Source organism: Abramis brama (assembly GCF_963993115.1).
Source record: "Abramis brama genome assembly, chromosome: 5".
In the NCBI taxonomy this organism is placed as follows: domain Eukaryota; kingdom Metazoa; phylum Chordata; class Actinopteri; order Cypriniformes; family Leuciscidae; genus Abramis; species Abramis brama.
In genome coordinates, this window is record NC_139967.1 from 47,795,722 (window position 1) to 47,810,489 (window position 14,768).

Below are 14,768 nucleotides of genomic sequence, written 5' to 3' on the forward strand. Positions count from 1 at the left end.
CTCTCACTTGGTTGTAAAAAGTCCTGTGCAATAGAGTCTTTGAATAGGTTGGCATAGAGTAAGAGGGTGGTGTCAGAATCTTAAAGCAGAAAAATGTTGTTGTTTTTTCCTAGTAGTGATTTGGCAAATATCCCTGATGCTGCTGTGATGTTAATGGTGTTAATATAAAGTGAGCGCATTCGTCTTTGAGCATAATGCCCTTACAAAAATAGTTTACTTCAAGTTTTATTTCATTTTATTTAAGGGATAGTTCATCCAAAAATGAAAATTATGTCATCATTCACTCACCCTCAAGTATTTTTTTTTGTCCATACTATGGAAGTCATTGTAGGGCTCCAGACTAACTTTTCCACTGGTTGCACTGGTGCTACCAACTTTCTCAGTTGGTCGCACCAGCATATGATTTGGTCGCACCTATTAAAAAAACATGTATGTTCTTTAATGTTTGATTTTAATTTTACTGTCTTCACATAGGGATGGGAATTGATAAGATTTTATCAATAATAATGCCACTGGCGATTCTGATTATCGATCCGATTCTTTAACGATTCTCTTATCGATTCTTGATAGCACTGTGTGGAAAAATGTACTCATGCTTTTCAAAAAAACAAGTGGTTTTATTTATATTAAAGCTTAAGCTTGAGTAAGCAAACTACACTTTTTATGTAATTAAAGTAATAAATAGAACTTTATTGTAAAGTGTTACTGATTAGTTATACACCGATTCAGACGTCTCCTGAGTTCACTGTTGGAAAGATCAGTTGTTTTAACCATTCATTAAAATTAATCGGTTCAAAGGAGTCATTAGTTCGCGAATTGGACGTTGTCATGCGCGTTGTGTGATTATCGCAGCAGTTAAGACAACCAAGATTTGTGTCAACACAGAAAACATTTCATCACTGGATAGTTTTTTTTCGTTCAATTAAAGTGTTGTTTGTCCGGAACGCTTTTCAGAGAAGATAAGGCAACTTATTTAGCACAATTCACACCCAGCAGTAATTCAGGAAAAAATGTCAGAATCCTCCACGGAAACTCTTCCGACCTTTTACCACCGTGTCGATTTATTTTGATTAATATGTGCGAGGGAGAGAGTCGGTGAAGTCTTGTTTACACTTTCGCCTGGCTCCGAAGAGAGAGTGCGCACGCGCGACCGGCTCTCTCTCTCTGCTCTGCTCGTTCTTTCAGTTAAACATGCACCCTGTCACAAGTGCAGCAGTTCATCTACATTACTCACCGATCAAATAAGACTTTGGCGGGACAAAAATTCACTTTGGCGGGCGCTAAAACATGTTAAATGCAGGAAAATTCATACGTAAATTTAACTGAGTAACGTTAGTAGGCAACATGACCATGCACTCGCACAAATGCGACCACATACAATTTTAACTCGCACATTCTCAAAAAATGGTCGCAGTCTGGAACCCTGCATTGGTGCTTCATTACTGTTTGGTTGTAAACATTCTTCAAAATAACTTACTTTGTGTTCAGAAAAGAACGTCACTTTTTGAGGGTGAGCAAAAACCCACCGTTTTGTGTCTGTCCCTTTAAATGCAAATGAGCTGCTGCTCCCGGCACAGGGGGCGGAGCTTCAACAGCTTGTGTCCTTTTACCTCACACAGACATGCACTGAAAATTTCAAAAACTTTTAGCCTTTTATGTTCAAACCGGAGTCAGACAATGATGGAGTCAAGTCAAGTTTATTTATATAGCGCTTTTCACAATACAGATTGTATCAAAGCAGCTTCACAGTATTAAATTAAAATAATACATCAATGCTTGTTTCTAGTGGGAAACGTCCACGTTTGGTAATGCTGATCAATAGTATTGTTGATTGATTAATTAAATTAAATATCCCCAAATATCCCCAACTGAGCAAGCCAAAGGCAACAGTGGCAAGGAACCGAAAAACTCCATCAGGTGACCTAATGGAGAAAAAAAAACCTTGGGAGAACCCAGGCTCAGTCGGGGGCCAGTTCTCCTCTGGCGTTTTTATGAACTAGAGGTCAGATTTAACTATCAGATTAAAAGTATGATATGAATGCCTGGCTGAAGAGATGCGTCTTTAATCTAGTTTTAAACTGGGAGAGTGAGTCCGAGCAACGAACAGTATCAGGAAGGCTATTCCAGAGTTTTGGAGCTAAATGTGAAAATGCTCTCCCTCCTTTGGTGGATCTGGATATCCTAGGTATGACCAAAAGCCTCGAATTTAGTGATCTTAAAGAGCGCGATAGAAGATCCGTTAAATAGACTGGAGCTAAGCCGTTTAGGGCTTTATAAGTCAGTAGCAATACCTTGTAATTAATACGGAACTTTATAGGTAACCAATGTAGTGATGATAAAATCGGTGTTATATGATCATATTTTCTTGATCTAGTAAGAACTCTAGCGGCTGCATTTTGGACTAACTGTAGCTTGTTTATTGAGGATGCAGGACAACCGACTAATAAAGCATTACAGTAATCTAGTCTCGAGGTCATGAATGCATGAACTAACTTTTCTGCATCGGAAACTGATAGCATATTACGTAGCTTAGCAATGTTTCTAAGGTGGAAAAAGGCTGTTCTTGTAACATATGAAATATGATTTTCAAAAGACAGGTTGCAATCGAGTATAACACCCAGGTCTTTTACTGTAGAGGATAAAGTAACAGGACATCCTACGATGTTAAAATTGTATTGTGAGAGGTTTTGTGGGCGGTTTTTTGAACCGATAAGTATTACCTCTGTCTTGTCTGGATTTAATAAAAGAAAATTGCGCGTCATCCAATCTTTTATATCTTTAACACACTCTGTCAATTTGGATAATTTAGCGTTTTCATCTGGCCGTGATGAAATATAGATTTGAGTGTCAGCATAACAATGGAAACTAATTCCATGTTTCCTTATAATATTTCCAAGTGGCAGCATATATATTGAGAATAACAGAGGGCCCAACACAGATCCCTGCGGCACTCCATAGTTTACTGGAGTTATGATCGATTTTTCTCCATTTAAATAGACAAAATGGTAGCGGTCTGATAAGTATGATTTGAACCAGCTTAATGCTTGTCCTTGAACACCAGTATAATTTTGTAGTCGATCTAAGAGTATTGTGTGATCTATAGTGTCGAACGCAGCACTAAAATCAAGTAAAACTAGTATTGAGATGCAGCCTTGGTCAGATGCTAAAAGTAAATCATTTGTGATTTTAACGAGCGCAGTTTCAGTGCTATGATGTGGTCTGAATCCAGACTGAAACTTTTCATAGATGTCATTTTCTTGCAAGAAAGAGCCCAGTTGAGCGGATACCACTTTTTCTAGTATTTTAGACATAAAAGGAAGATTTGAAATGGGTCTATAATTTGCTAGATTATGCGGGTCTAATTGTGGTTTCTAATGTTTTATAACTGCCAGTTTAAATGTTCTTGGAACATGACCTAAAGATAAAGATGAGTTAATAATATTGAGAAGAGGCTCTTCCACTATAGGTAACACTTCTTTCAGTAGTTTAGTTGATATAGGACAACAACGCGTTCAGACGCGACGCATGCGCATTCGCATGCGCATGATGGAGAGACTCAAGAAGAAGTGACAACATGTAGAAGCAACAGGACATTCCTGAATGGTTAGTTGAACGAATTTATGTAGCTGTTGTGTAGTTATCTTCTAGTCATATTCTGTCTTGATAATCTATAAATCGTCTCCCGGGGGCGGGGTTTATGTAAATTCTAGGGTTGGTGATGTCACTAACCCGGGAGGAATGTCGTGTAGTCTCTACCAGCCGTTTGTTGTAGTCCTTAAAAAGCAATTTCTTTAAAAGAAAATATCTCCCTTTGCTTTGAACATTGAGCATTGTAACTTTGCAGATGTTGTTTATGCTCAAACAGCAACATTACACACTAACTAAAGTTAGAAAAGTGAAATCATAATCAACCACCCCTTTAAGTGAACTTAACATCATCCTTAAAGTTTAAAAGTAATGTATAAAAAGTAAACACTAAGTATACTGCTATGTTCTTATTTAGTTTTTCATCTTTATACTTGTATACCTTTAACTGTACTTTAACTCTTTTCCCTCCTGTGCTTTTTTTTTTTTTTTAAAGTTGCCCTTCAGCGGCAACATTTTAGATTATTTTGAGCAAAAAGCTGAGCAAATTGATTTTTTTGTCAAATACTTTGCTCGGATTGGATTCAAACGATGATTGTATGCATAATGTTTTCATAATGTGTGCATGAGCAATGCTTCTATTGCTCATTCTGCTTATTGAGAAAATGCTTAATAGCGCCCCCTATATATTCTCTGTATAACAGTGAAAACATGTATTGCCTGAAAATTCTGTCAGAAAGCAGTGGCGAGGAAAGAGTTAAAGGGATAGTTAAAAAAATTAACTATCAATTTTTTAAACTATAACTCTATAAACACCCTAAATTTAAAATTCGTCATTTACTCACACCGCTGTTGTTTTAATGCCGTATTCCCTTCTTTCTTTTATGAACCACAAAAGGATAAAAAAAAAGTCCCTTCGCACTCATCCATATAATGGCAGTGAATAGCGACCAGCATCCAGCTTTTAAAAAACATGCCGTATACGATAGGGTTTAGTGAAAAACAAACAAAATTGTATGTATTATTTAATGAAATTCTTGACTTAATGCATGATGTGATGAAGAGAAAGCAAATGCAAAGCATAAGGGACAAGTGTTCTTGTCAACTTTTATTCTCTCATATCCTGTAATTTTCTCTCATTCTATCATCTCCTATTCACCTCTCTATCCCCCCTTTCTCTCTTTTCCCTCGGTTTAATCCAGATTTCTGCTGTAATCCCTTCATTTCATGTAAGGATCAGCCATCACACACACAGAGGCTTAAACACCCTCTGCAGATGTAGTGGATCTGCTGTCTGTAGACTTCTCACACCCAGCGTTGGTCCTCATTTTGGGGGCCCTAAGCAGATTTTTAAAAGGGCCCCCAGCCTATGCTTCACCTTATAACCCTCATCCACCAACATCCACATCATACACCGAAACCTTATTGCAAAGTTTTACCAAATTGTCGACCTTCAGTGATGAACTTGATTTAGTGCAACATCTTTAGCCCCTTTCACACAGAGATTCCGGAAAATACACGGATAATGTGTCCCAGGATTTGTCCCGGGATCATTCGATTTTGATTAATTCACACTGCCAGTGATTTTCCGGAATCTGTGAGTGCGTTCACACACATCCCGTAAAGACACGCGGCGTCAGGATGTGTTGTAGAAAGGCCAGTCTAATCTTTCGCTCTCTCCATTGTAGTCGTGCACTTGGTGGATGTTTTTACGCAGCGTCTTAAGTTTCCTAATGATCTGCGCTTTCGATCTCGAGAATCCACCCTCGAGCATTTTTTTCCGGATTCGGTCGTAGACTAACCGTTCCACAAAGCTGGCGAACGATCTCAGCTTCAGCGCGGATAGTAAGGAGCTCCTGGTCTCGGCTTCATTCCAGTTTGCAGACATTTTTTCGTTCTTTCTTTGTTGATGACGAACACAAACTTTCTTCTAAGAGCAACAAAATACCCCTTACGACATTGGTCCTGGCTTGGTCGGGACTGATCACGGCAATGTTACCTAGGTCCCCATCCCGGCATCGTTCCCGGCAACAATCCCGGGACGTGTTTGCGTTCACACAGAAGGCACTCTAGCAATTTTACAGGCAATTTCCCAGGATCAACGCGCTGTGTGAAAGGGGCTTTTGTCTGTCCTGGAACAACATTTCAGTCAACCAATCAGATTTGAGGGACAAGTTTACAGTTTATGTCAAGTTTAGGCTTACAATCAGGTTTGGTGCTTCTACTTCAGTGTTATTCAACTATCATTTCCCTCTGATATTTGGGATAACTTATGGGTAGGGTTAGGTTTAGGGGTAGGACTACATTTTTTGACAGGAATGTTGTTCCAGGATCAACAAAATATGTCTTACTTGGCCAAATCACGGTGTCTCTTACTCAGTATATGTTTCAAGATATAAATCTGAAGATATATTTACTTATTAAGCAAACTTTTACCATTTTAAAAGAGTTTGCTCTCAGAGAAATGTATCAAAATTGAGTGAGATTAATGCTTTAATAAAGCAAAACACCTGCCAATATGAAAATTAAAATAGAGAATAATATTGCCACGGGTAGTGACCAGTGCACGTCGAGGAAACAATCCTTTAATAAATAAATCCAAATGGCACAGGTAAACTCTGAATTACAAACAATTCAGGACAAAGAACTGACTGAAACTGAGGGCTTAAGTACAAGCGCAAACAAAGGAGCTAACGAGTTAATTAATGAATGGGATGAATCAATGAAACAGGAAAACTTGGTCAAAGGAAAACAGCAACTTTGACACTTCAAAAAGTGCATAAAGAGTTTGTAAAACTAATCCATGTGAATTGAGAGGTTTAGTGCAAATTTTCTGAAGAGACTCGATCGCTTTATATGATGAACAGATTGAATAGTCACATATAAACAGGGCCTAAAACTAACTGCGGCCGGTGACTCAAGAAAATTTACTGGCCAAATTTTTTTTTTCTTTCAGTGGCATTACATTGGTTGTATTTTTTATATTAAATGTGCAAAAGTTCTTATGCGATTTATCTTTGTTTATTTTTTTCCTTTAAGAGGGGTTTGTATACTTTTTATATCAACCGTGTCCATTATATCCTGTAATAATATTAGAGTGTAGAATTCTGTTATTAACAAATCAGAATATAAATAGTCCTACAACTAATCTAGAATCTAAATACTGCTGAAATATGCAATTTGAGTAACAGCTACGCTATTCAGCAAGCAACAGTGCGGCACCCATATTGGATAATAATTATGTATATATATACGGTTTATATTAGTGCATGAATTTTCTTAATACAATAATGTAAAGTAAGTTTTTTCTTTTAATGTTTTTATTCACAGTATTCTTAAATGCAATGCCACACTAGATGCAATGCAATACAATATTGTAAATATAGTCACTCCTCTGTGAGTCGAACCTTATATTGTATTTAGTTATATTTACAATATAGCACAATGCTGCTTAAGTAAATCTCTGTAACACTCAAACAAAAAAATGTAAAAATTTAATTGTGTGTTGGTGCTCCTCTGATGGGCAGCTGCAGTGTCGTACCTGTTCCAGCAGGTGGCAGTGTGTTGTACTAATGAGTGTGTATGTGTGTGTGTGTGTGTGTGTGTGTGTGCTTTAGGTGACCATTCTACGAGGAAAGGACGGCTTCGGCTTCACCATCTGCTCTGACTCGCCTGTTCGTATACAAGCAGTCGATCCAGGCAAGAACTGCTCTGTGTCTGGTGTGTGTGTGTGTGTGTGTGTGTGTGTGCGCGCTGTGCCAGAGGTGCTGCTGAACTGAAGGCTGGGAATGTGTGGTATTTCTGCGTCATGGATTATTAAGCATCACAGTCAAGCATGGGTCAGTGTGTGTGTGAGTTTTAGGCTACATGAGTCAGAGCTGAGTAACACTCACTGTTGTCTTTATAAATGTTGTGTGTGTGTGTGTGTGTGTGTGTGTGTCCTCAAAGATGGCAATATCCGAAATCCTTGTCCTTGTGGGGACATTTTTGGTTTTTTGAAAATGTAAAAATGCTCAATGTTTTCTATGATGGGTTTGAGGATATAAAATACAGTGTGTACAGTATAAAATAATTATGTCTATGGAAAGTCCCCATAAAACATGGAAACCCAACATGTGTGTGTTTGTTCCCTCAGGTGGTCCAGCGCATCAGGCTGGTTTGCAGCAGTTGGACACTGTTTTGCAGTTAAACGGTCAACCTGTCAAACATTGGAAGTGTGTAGATCTTGCACATGCTATTAGGTACATATAACACTATAGTTGTGAAGATTAAATTATTCATAATAATTTACTCAGGCACACTGTGCGCATAAGCTATTGTACAAAAAGAAACGCTGTTTATGACCTTTACCTGATTAAAGACCCTTGTGAAAAAGTACATACTTTAAAAAAAAACACCTATTACACAAATACTATACTTTAAAGTAATACATTTAAGTGCAAATTGAATGTTATGTTTTTTTGAAAACATTTATTTGCTATTAAATGAAAACGTAGTATAGTTTAAATTTAAATTAAACACAACTTGTTCAACTTTTTTTGACCAAATTAAGTAGGTCATAAGTGCTTCTTATGTATTTCATAATTAGCTACTTCTTAAAGTGTGCTGACAAGCATTTATGGTAAACTAAAATATACTTTAAAGTAATTTCTTTTGAAATCTGTATATCATGTATTTTAAATACATTAGTAAATACACATTTGCAATGATGCAGTTGTAATTTAGTACATTTAAAATATATTATCTTTAAATGCAATATTGAATAACACACTACAGTTTAAAAGTTATAAAATTATAATCAAGTACTTTATATGTTAGAACACATCAAAATAAGTGTAAGCACACGACACTTTAAAGCACGACAAAAGATTAAAACAATTATTTAAAATGTACTTTTAAGTCAAAATTTTAACATGATTACAAAGTGCACCTTTTAAAAGTGCAAGAAACATAGTCATGAAAGTGCACTCTCTTGAGGCCTTTCATTTCATTAATATTTTCTGCAAATAAATTGTTTTCAAAAATATACTTTTAAAATTTGAAGTACACTACAAGTGTATATTTAATTAAATTCAGCTCATGTCTTTTTAACAAGGTGAAACCTGTTAAAGGTGTTGACACAATCTTACGTTTGATTATTATTACTAAACTAAATCTTTGCTCATAAACGCACTCAATAACTGTAAATCAACTCTTCTTTGTGTGCTTCTCTTCCTACGTTTGTTCTGTTATCTCTCACTCTCTCCAGAAATAGTCTAAGTGAAATCACAGTGGTAGTTTGGCGTACGGGACCCTCTGTCAAGTCCAACTTTGAGCGACTGATCCATCATCCTACTTACAAGTCCTCTAACTATGACACTCCAGTTTCCCCGGTTAAAAGCAAGAGGGGGGACCAACCGCCCCCGCTCCCGCCTCTGCCCCCCCACCAGCGCACCGGCCACAGGGTGTTAGTGAACGGGTCCGACGGGCGGGTCGCTGGAGGGAGAGGATCGGGAATCCTGTGGGGAGAACGCAGGAGTGCAGTGGACGGCACTCAGACGCTTCGAGGGACGCGTGTGAAAGCATCAAACGGGGACGATTACATCATCCTGTCTCCTGTTAATCCTGGAAGCCAGGTAGAGCCAAGCTTTGTCCATCATTATGGTGTCTCACAGCTGCTTAAAGGGTTAGTTCACCCAAAAATGAAAATTCTGTCAGTAATTACTCTCCCTCATGTTATTCCAACCCCGTAACACTTTCGTTCATCTTCAGAACACAAATTAAGATATTTTTGATTAAATCTGAGAGCTGTCTCACTGCTCCATAGGCTTCTCTGTAATTGAAACTTGCCGGCCCAGAAAGTTAGTAAAGACATCGTTAAAATAGTCCAAGTGACTACAGTGGCTCAACCACAAGTTTATCAAGCGACGAGAATACAAAATGAAATACAAAATGAAAGTAAAAGATAGCAGCCCCTACCGGACGACTGCTGTCACATATAACAACATGAGTCCAGGCCTGTTCCTCTCTTGATCTTCACTGTCGTCGCTCCTCCTTTAATGCTTCCGCTCCTCCGTGAGAGATGCGAGACCGGTGCGTCTCACAGGTGTCGCTCATTATCAATCACGCCACACGGCTCTCAGCCTAGTCCTACTCGCCACAATAGACACAAACAATATTTAAACCTTGATTTTCACCACGGGGGACTTAAAATACCATTGTAGACAGATGCTGTACCTACTGTAAAGGCACCCAAAAGTTTAAAATCCTTATATATAGATATAAACAGCAAGATTCTCAATTCCAAGTGTTCTCAAGAAATGCCAAGCAATGCCAATTGTGTCATCATCAAAATTTAAACACAAGAAAACCTTTATATTTAAATGTTTAGAGAGTTTTGTGTATGTGGTGTTTCAGTAGGTTCTAAATTTGATCTTAAATGTAGAATTTTAGTGTGAATTTATTGGTGAATCAAGGTTTGGATGCAGATCTTAGTGAATGAGTTTCCATTCCATCAATGTTTCCATTGAAAAATATCTTCATAACCAACCATGTATCAGTAACTTATTAGGCTACTATTACAGGAAACCTGTGCTTTCATTTAAATCTGTACTTAACACAATACACGTTACACGTCAAAGAAGTATATTTCCGTTTGTTATAATCAAGCCTACAGAAGTGGCCATAAGGTCTTTTACACACTGCACATGTAAGCAACACCAAACCGATCTCACAGGGAAACTTAAAGGAATAGTTCACTTCAAAATGAAAATTCTGTCATCATTTGCTCACCCTTAAGTTGTTTCAAACCTGTAGGAATTTCTTTCTTCTGCTTAAAAAAACAAAAGAATATATTTTGAAGAATGTCGGTAACCAAACCCCATTGATTTCTACTGTGGAAACTGCCATTCTTCAAAATATATTCCTTTGTTTTTTAAGCAGAAGAAAGAAATGTATACAGGTTTGAAACAACTTAAGGGTGAGTAAATTATGAAAGACTTTTCATTTTTGAAGTGAACTATTCCTTTAACTATTTTTCAACGTCAAATGAATTCATACAAATGAAGCCGAAGGTCCAACCAGCCTAAATATAGAGTGAACAGGCACACAAACAGTACTTTCTAGATTGAGATAGTCCATATTATTTAAGAGTTTATGGCTAAAGCTTGTGGTTTGGGCTCCACTACACTATGTAGATTGATGATCATTTGGATTTAAATGAGATCCACCTCCTCATGTAAATTGCAGTTCACAACAATCTGGTTGTATTGCGACCTCCCGACACTATATTTATCACTATGTATGAATGAAAATGCTTCCAGTGTAAAAGCACAATGTACATGTTGGTTGTGTGTATTGTGTGAAAAAGGCCTAATATTGTAATCATTGATTCATTAAAGTACCGTAGTGAGAAAAATCCACAGAATATCTTAACATGTACTTTGTCTCAGTGTCTTCACTTGTTGACTCTTCAATATTTCCAGGGATTGGGCTCTGCCTATGGAGACAACCACAGGACATTAAGTAAGTTCCTCTTTCCTTGTGCATTTTCTATTCGTGATGTGGTGCAGTGGTTAAGGCCCAGGGTTTGGAAAGTTACTAGCTTGAGCCCTATAAAAAGTTAGCCCTACATTGTGTCCTTGAGGAAGAGTCTTAAGCAGGGCAATGTAGGGTATTGCACTTTACATAATGGCACTTTATTTTAAAGTAATTGCTCCCGTTTGATGCTGCCTATTATTGTTTGTTTTAAGTGTTTTTGTTTAGTTCTTTAACTGAGATTCACCAGACAGAATTTCGTTGTACTATGTATAATTACAATACAGTCCAAGTTCAAGTCAAGTCAAGTCATTAGACTGCAAAAAACATAAGAAGAAGAAGAAAAAAAGTCAATTTCATATGCGAATGCCCTTGTTCATGTTTTGTTTGATCCAGTGCACACATCATGGCTTCATTTCAATTAACACATTACATTCATTTCTATCCATGCCTCTACTTCTTATTAGTAGTGGATACTGACATTGGAGACACACACAATGGCGATGATGTTTTCTCCCATATGGCACAACCTACTGCAGAAATACTGACCAGAAAACATGGGATTTTAATCAAGGATCTGCTTACAGGGTCTAGGGTTGTCATATTGGCTCTTCTATACTTCTTTTCTTTTTTTTAAATTGCAGGAATACATAGACATTTTACAAAATACACATATAAAACAAAAAAAACAAAAAAAACAATTTAAGAATAGATGAAAAACAAAACAAAAAAACCAAACAAACAAAAGATAAAGAAAAGAAAGACCTTATTTGAAGTATAAGGTATTCAGTAATTTAACATATTTTACCCTTTCTCTTGTCCCCCCACTCTCCTCTCCACCAAATTCTCAAAACAAAAAAAATGATAGTAAAGATAGTAATATGATTTAGGGCCCTATCTTACACCCGGTGCAATGCAGCGCCAAGCGCGACGCAAGTGTTTTTTGCTAGTTTCAGTCCGACGCAGTTTTCATTTTCACATCCTGCGCCGCGTTGTTTAAATAGCAAATGCATTTGCTCCCATTTGTGCGCCCATGGGCTGCTGGACTGAAAACGAGGTGTGTGTTCTGGCGCACTGTTGGAGCGTTGCTATTTTGAGGCAACAGAAATAGACTGCGCCATTGACTGACTGAAACCTGCTCTAAAGTCAATGGCGCAGTATTTTTTTTGTTATTTAATGAGTGCGTTAGTAATGTGCGCCTATAGGCGGGTCCACAACACGCATACACTCTGCTTATTACACACACAGGGACGCACAGCAGCACACATGTAAAAGAATATTATTGTGTACATAAAGATATGGTGGAATCCGGCTCGTCCTGTCTATGGTCTGCTTGCGTGCTTTTACCTCGCGCTCTGGAGATGGCTTCGGTCTTTCCATTATCAAATTCCGTCATGTAAATAGCGAATCTGCCATGGCGCGAGCACAACTGTCATTTAAAGGGAATGGGAGATGAGACTATGATTGGTTTAACGCACGTTAATACCAAAACACACCCATTACTCATTAAGAGAATAGGGACAACCCTTTTAGACCATGCGCCTGGCGTGCCGACCATTTTTGCCGTTGTTAAACTAGCAAAAGTGGATTCGGACATGCCCTAAGTTTGACCATGCGCTTAGATCGTTAAAATAGGGCCCTTTATGATTAATATGGCTATCTGTGCACATCCCCGGACGAAGACGGTGCGCCCCCCACAGGGCCAGCCCAACCCAGGCTCTTCTATACTTCTAAACCACAGAAAATGTCTTTTCATTTATCCATCTGATATCTGACTGAAATCTCACCTACGATCTTTACTTTCTACCAGCTGGCCAGATGTTCCCCACACCTCAGACGCCTGTTCCTCCTCCTCCGGCCACTGGTTCCCAGTCAGCACCTGGACTGGCCAGCAGAACCTGCTTTCTGCGCCGCTCTGGCAACAGCCAATCCAAAACACAGCAAAGTGAACATTACCAACAGCCAACGACCACCTCAAACTTTGCCAACTACCAGAACTGCACCATTGTGAGGTCACACATGCCTCATGCCAACTATGGTACCTACGTTAAAGTGACACCTAAAATCCTCATCTTCCCCATCTTTGTGCAGGTAAATCTTCCATTTCTTCAAAATAAGTACAAACATTAAATAAAAAGATCTACTGAGCTCTAGTAGTGATCTCTTCAGAACATAACATAGATAATACTGTAAAAAGCAAGTTGTCAACTGGGTTTGCTAATAGGAAACGTTCTCAGAACTGTTCTGGCAAGCTTCTCTCAAAATTATATGGTCTTTAATAATGTTCTCAACTAGCACAGAAACATTATTTTTTACATTGTTCATACCATTTTAGTTGGATGATCATCTAATTTTTTTTTTTTATGTTACTACTTGTTTCAGAATGTTCAGAGAACATTCAAAAGTAACTTTGCCATAATGTTTGCAGAATTCTAAAATGGAATGTTCCGTTAAAGGGATGGTTCAGAGTAAAATCAACCTAGGGTCCTTTGCACCATGACCTTGAGCCAAACACCCCCCAGAAGCCTTTTTCCCCTTGGTTGAACATTATTAAAGTTAGAGCTTATTCAGAGATATCAGCCGGATGGCTTAGTGCAGGCGCTAATGGATCCAAGGATGTATCTCGTAAATTACCCCACTAATAATGCCCAGAATGGTACCAAACTTCTACAGTCGTACAAATAGGTTCTGTACTCATAAAACGAGGCATTGGAAAGTTTGTAAGTACATCAGGAGTTTATTTAAATAACACTTGCCTGATGGCTAATGCTACCGCTAACTCGGATGTCGAGGTCACTTCAGTGGTTTGGGAAAAGCCCGTAAAAGTCCTGGCAGAAAGCGATCATAAGGATGTAGTGTAACAACGCCCAGTTCCAGGAATGCACTAATATTTTGTTGGTAGTACCAGTTTGCAACAATTATTAGTTAACACTAAGTTGTCAACACTTCGGAATTTTTTTTAATAAAAAACATTGGATATACTGGCTTTCTGCAGGACTTTTATGTGCTTTTCCCAAATCACTGAAGTGACGTCGACGTCCGGGTTAGCGGTAGCATTAGCCATCAGGCAAGTGTTATTTAAAGGGGACCTATTATGCCCATTTTCACAAGATGTAAAATAAGTCTCTGATGTCCCCAGAGTGTGTATGTGAAGTTTTAGCTCAAAATACCCAACAGAATTTTATTTACAGCACGTTTAAATCATCATTTTTTGGGTCTGTGAAAAACGCACTGTTTTAGTGCTTCCCCTTTAATGCTAATGAGCTGCTGGTTCACGGCAAAGGGGGCGGAGCCTAAGCAGCCGCGATCAGAGCCAGAACAGGGAAGATGATAATAATAAAACAGACAGTCACAGTAATGGTGTTCATTTCGACCATAAAAATGCCTACAGAGTCAGAGAATATATGCTGTGTGGAGTTGGAACAGGTATAGTTTAGTTTAATTACGATTATAACCTATTTGGCATTGCTTGTATACACTATTAATGCAAGCCTGCTGTAGGACTCCGTCTGACGATCTGAATTGTCTGAATGATGACACAAAATATACTGATGAGTTTAATAAAGTTTACTGTATGTCACACAAAAGATGAAGCATCAGTTTTTCTTCAGAAAATCACTGTTAGAGCTGAGTAAACAGTATAAGAAGTGCATAAGTAACTTACATAA

General features: G+C 38.1%; 1 protein-coding gene across 5 annotated transcripts in view; it reads left to right on the forward strand.

Annotated features, from left to right (window-relative positions):
- Positions 1 to 14,768, forward strand: part of rgs3a (regulator of G protein signaling 3a) — a 185,604-nt gene that overhangs the window by 39,215 nt on the left and 131,621 nt on the right. For 4 of the 5 annotated variants that reach the window (XM_084114347.1, XM_084114350.1, XM_084114353.1 and 1 more), the window contains 5 exons: positions 7,203 to 7,284; positions 7,721 to 7,826; positions 8,834 to 9,200; positions 11,049 to 11,088; positions 12,911 to 13,191. In XM_084114347.1, coding sequence (XP_083970473.1) covers positions 7,203 to 7,284; positions 7,721 to 7,826; positions 8,834 to 9,200; positions 11,049 to 11,088; positions 12,911 to 13,191 — 876 coding nt within the window. Of the gene's footprint in view, positions 1 to 3,585; positions 3,604 to 7,202; positions 7,285 to 7,720; positions 7,827 to 8,833; positions 9,201 to 11,048; positions 11,089 to 12,910; positions 13,192 to 14,768 lie in introns of those variants that run through there. The other variant, XM_084114351.1, reaches the window with a different exon arrangement.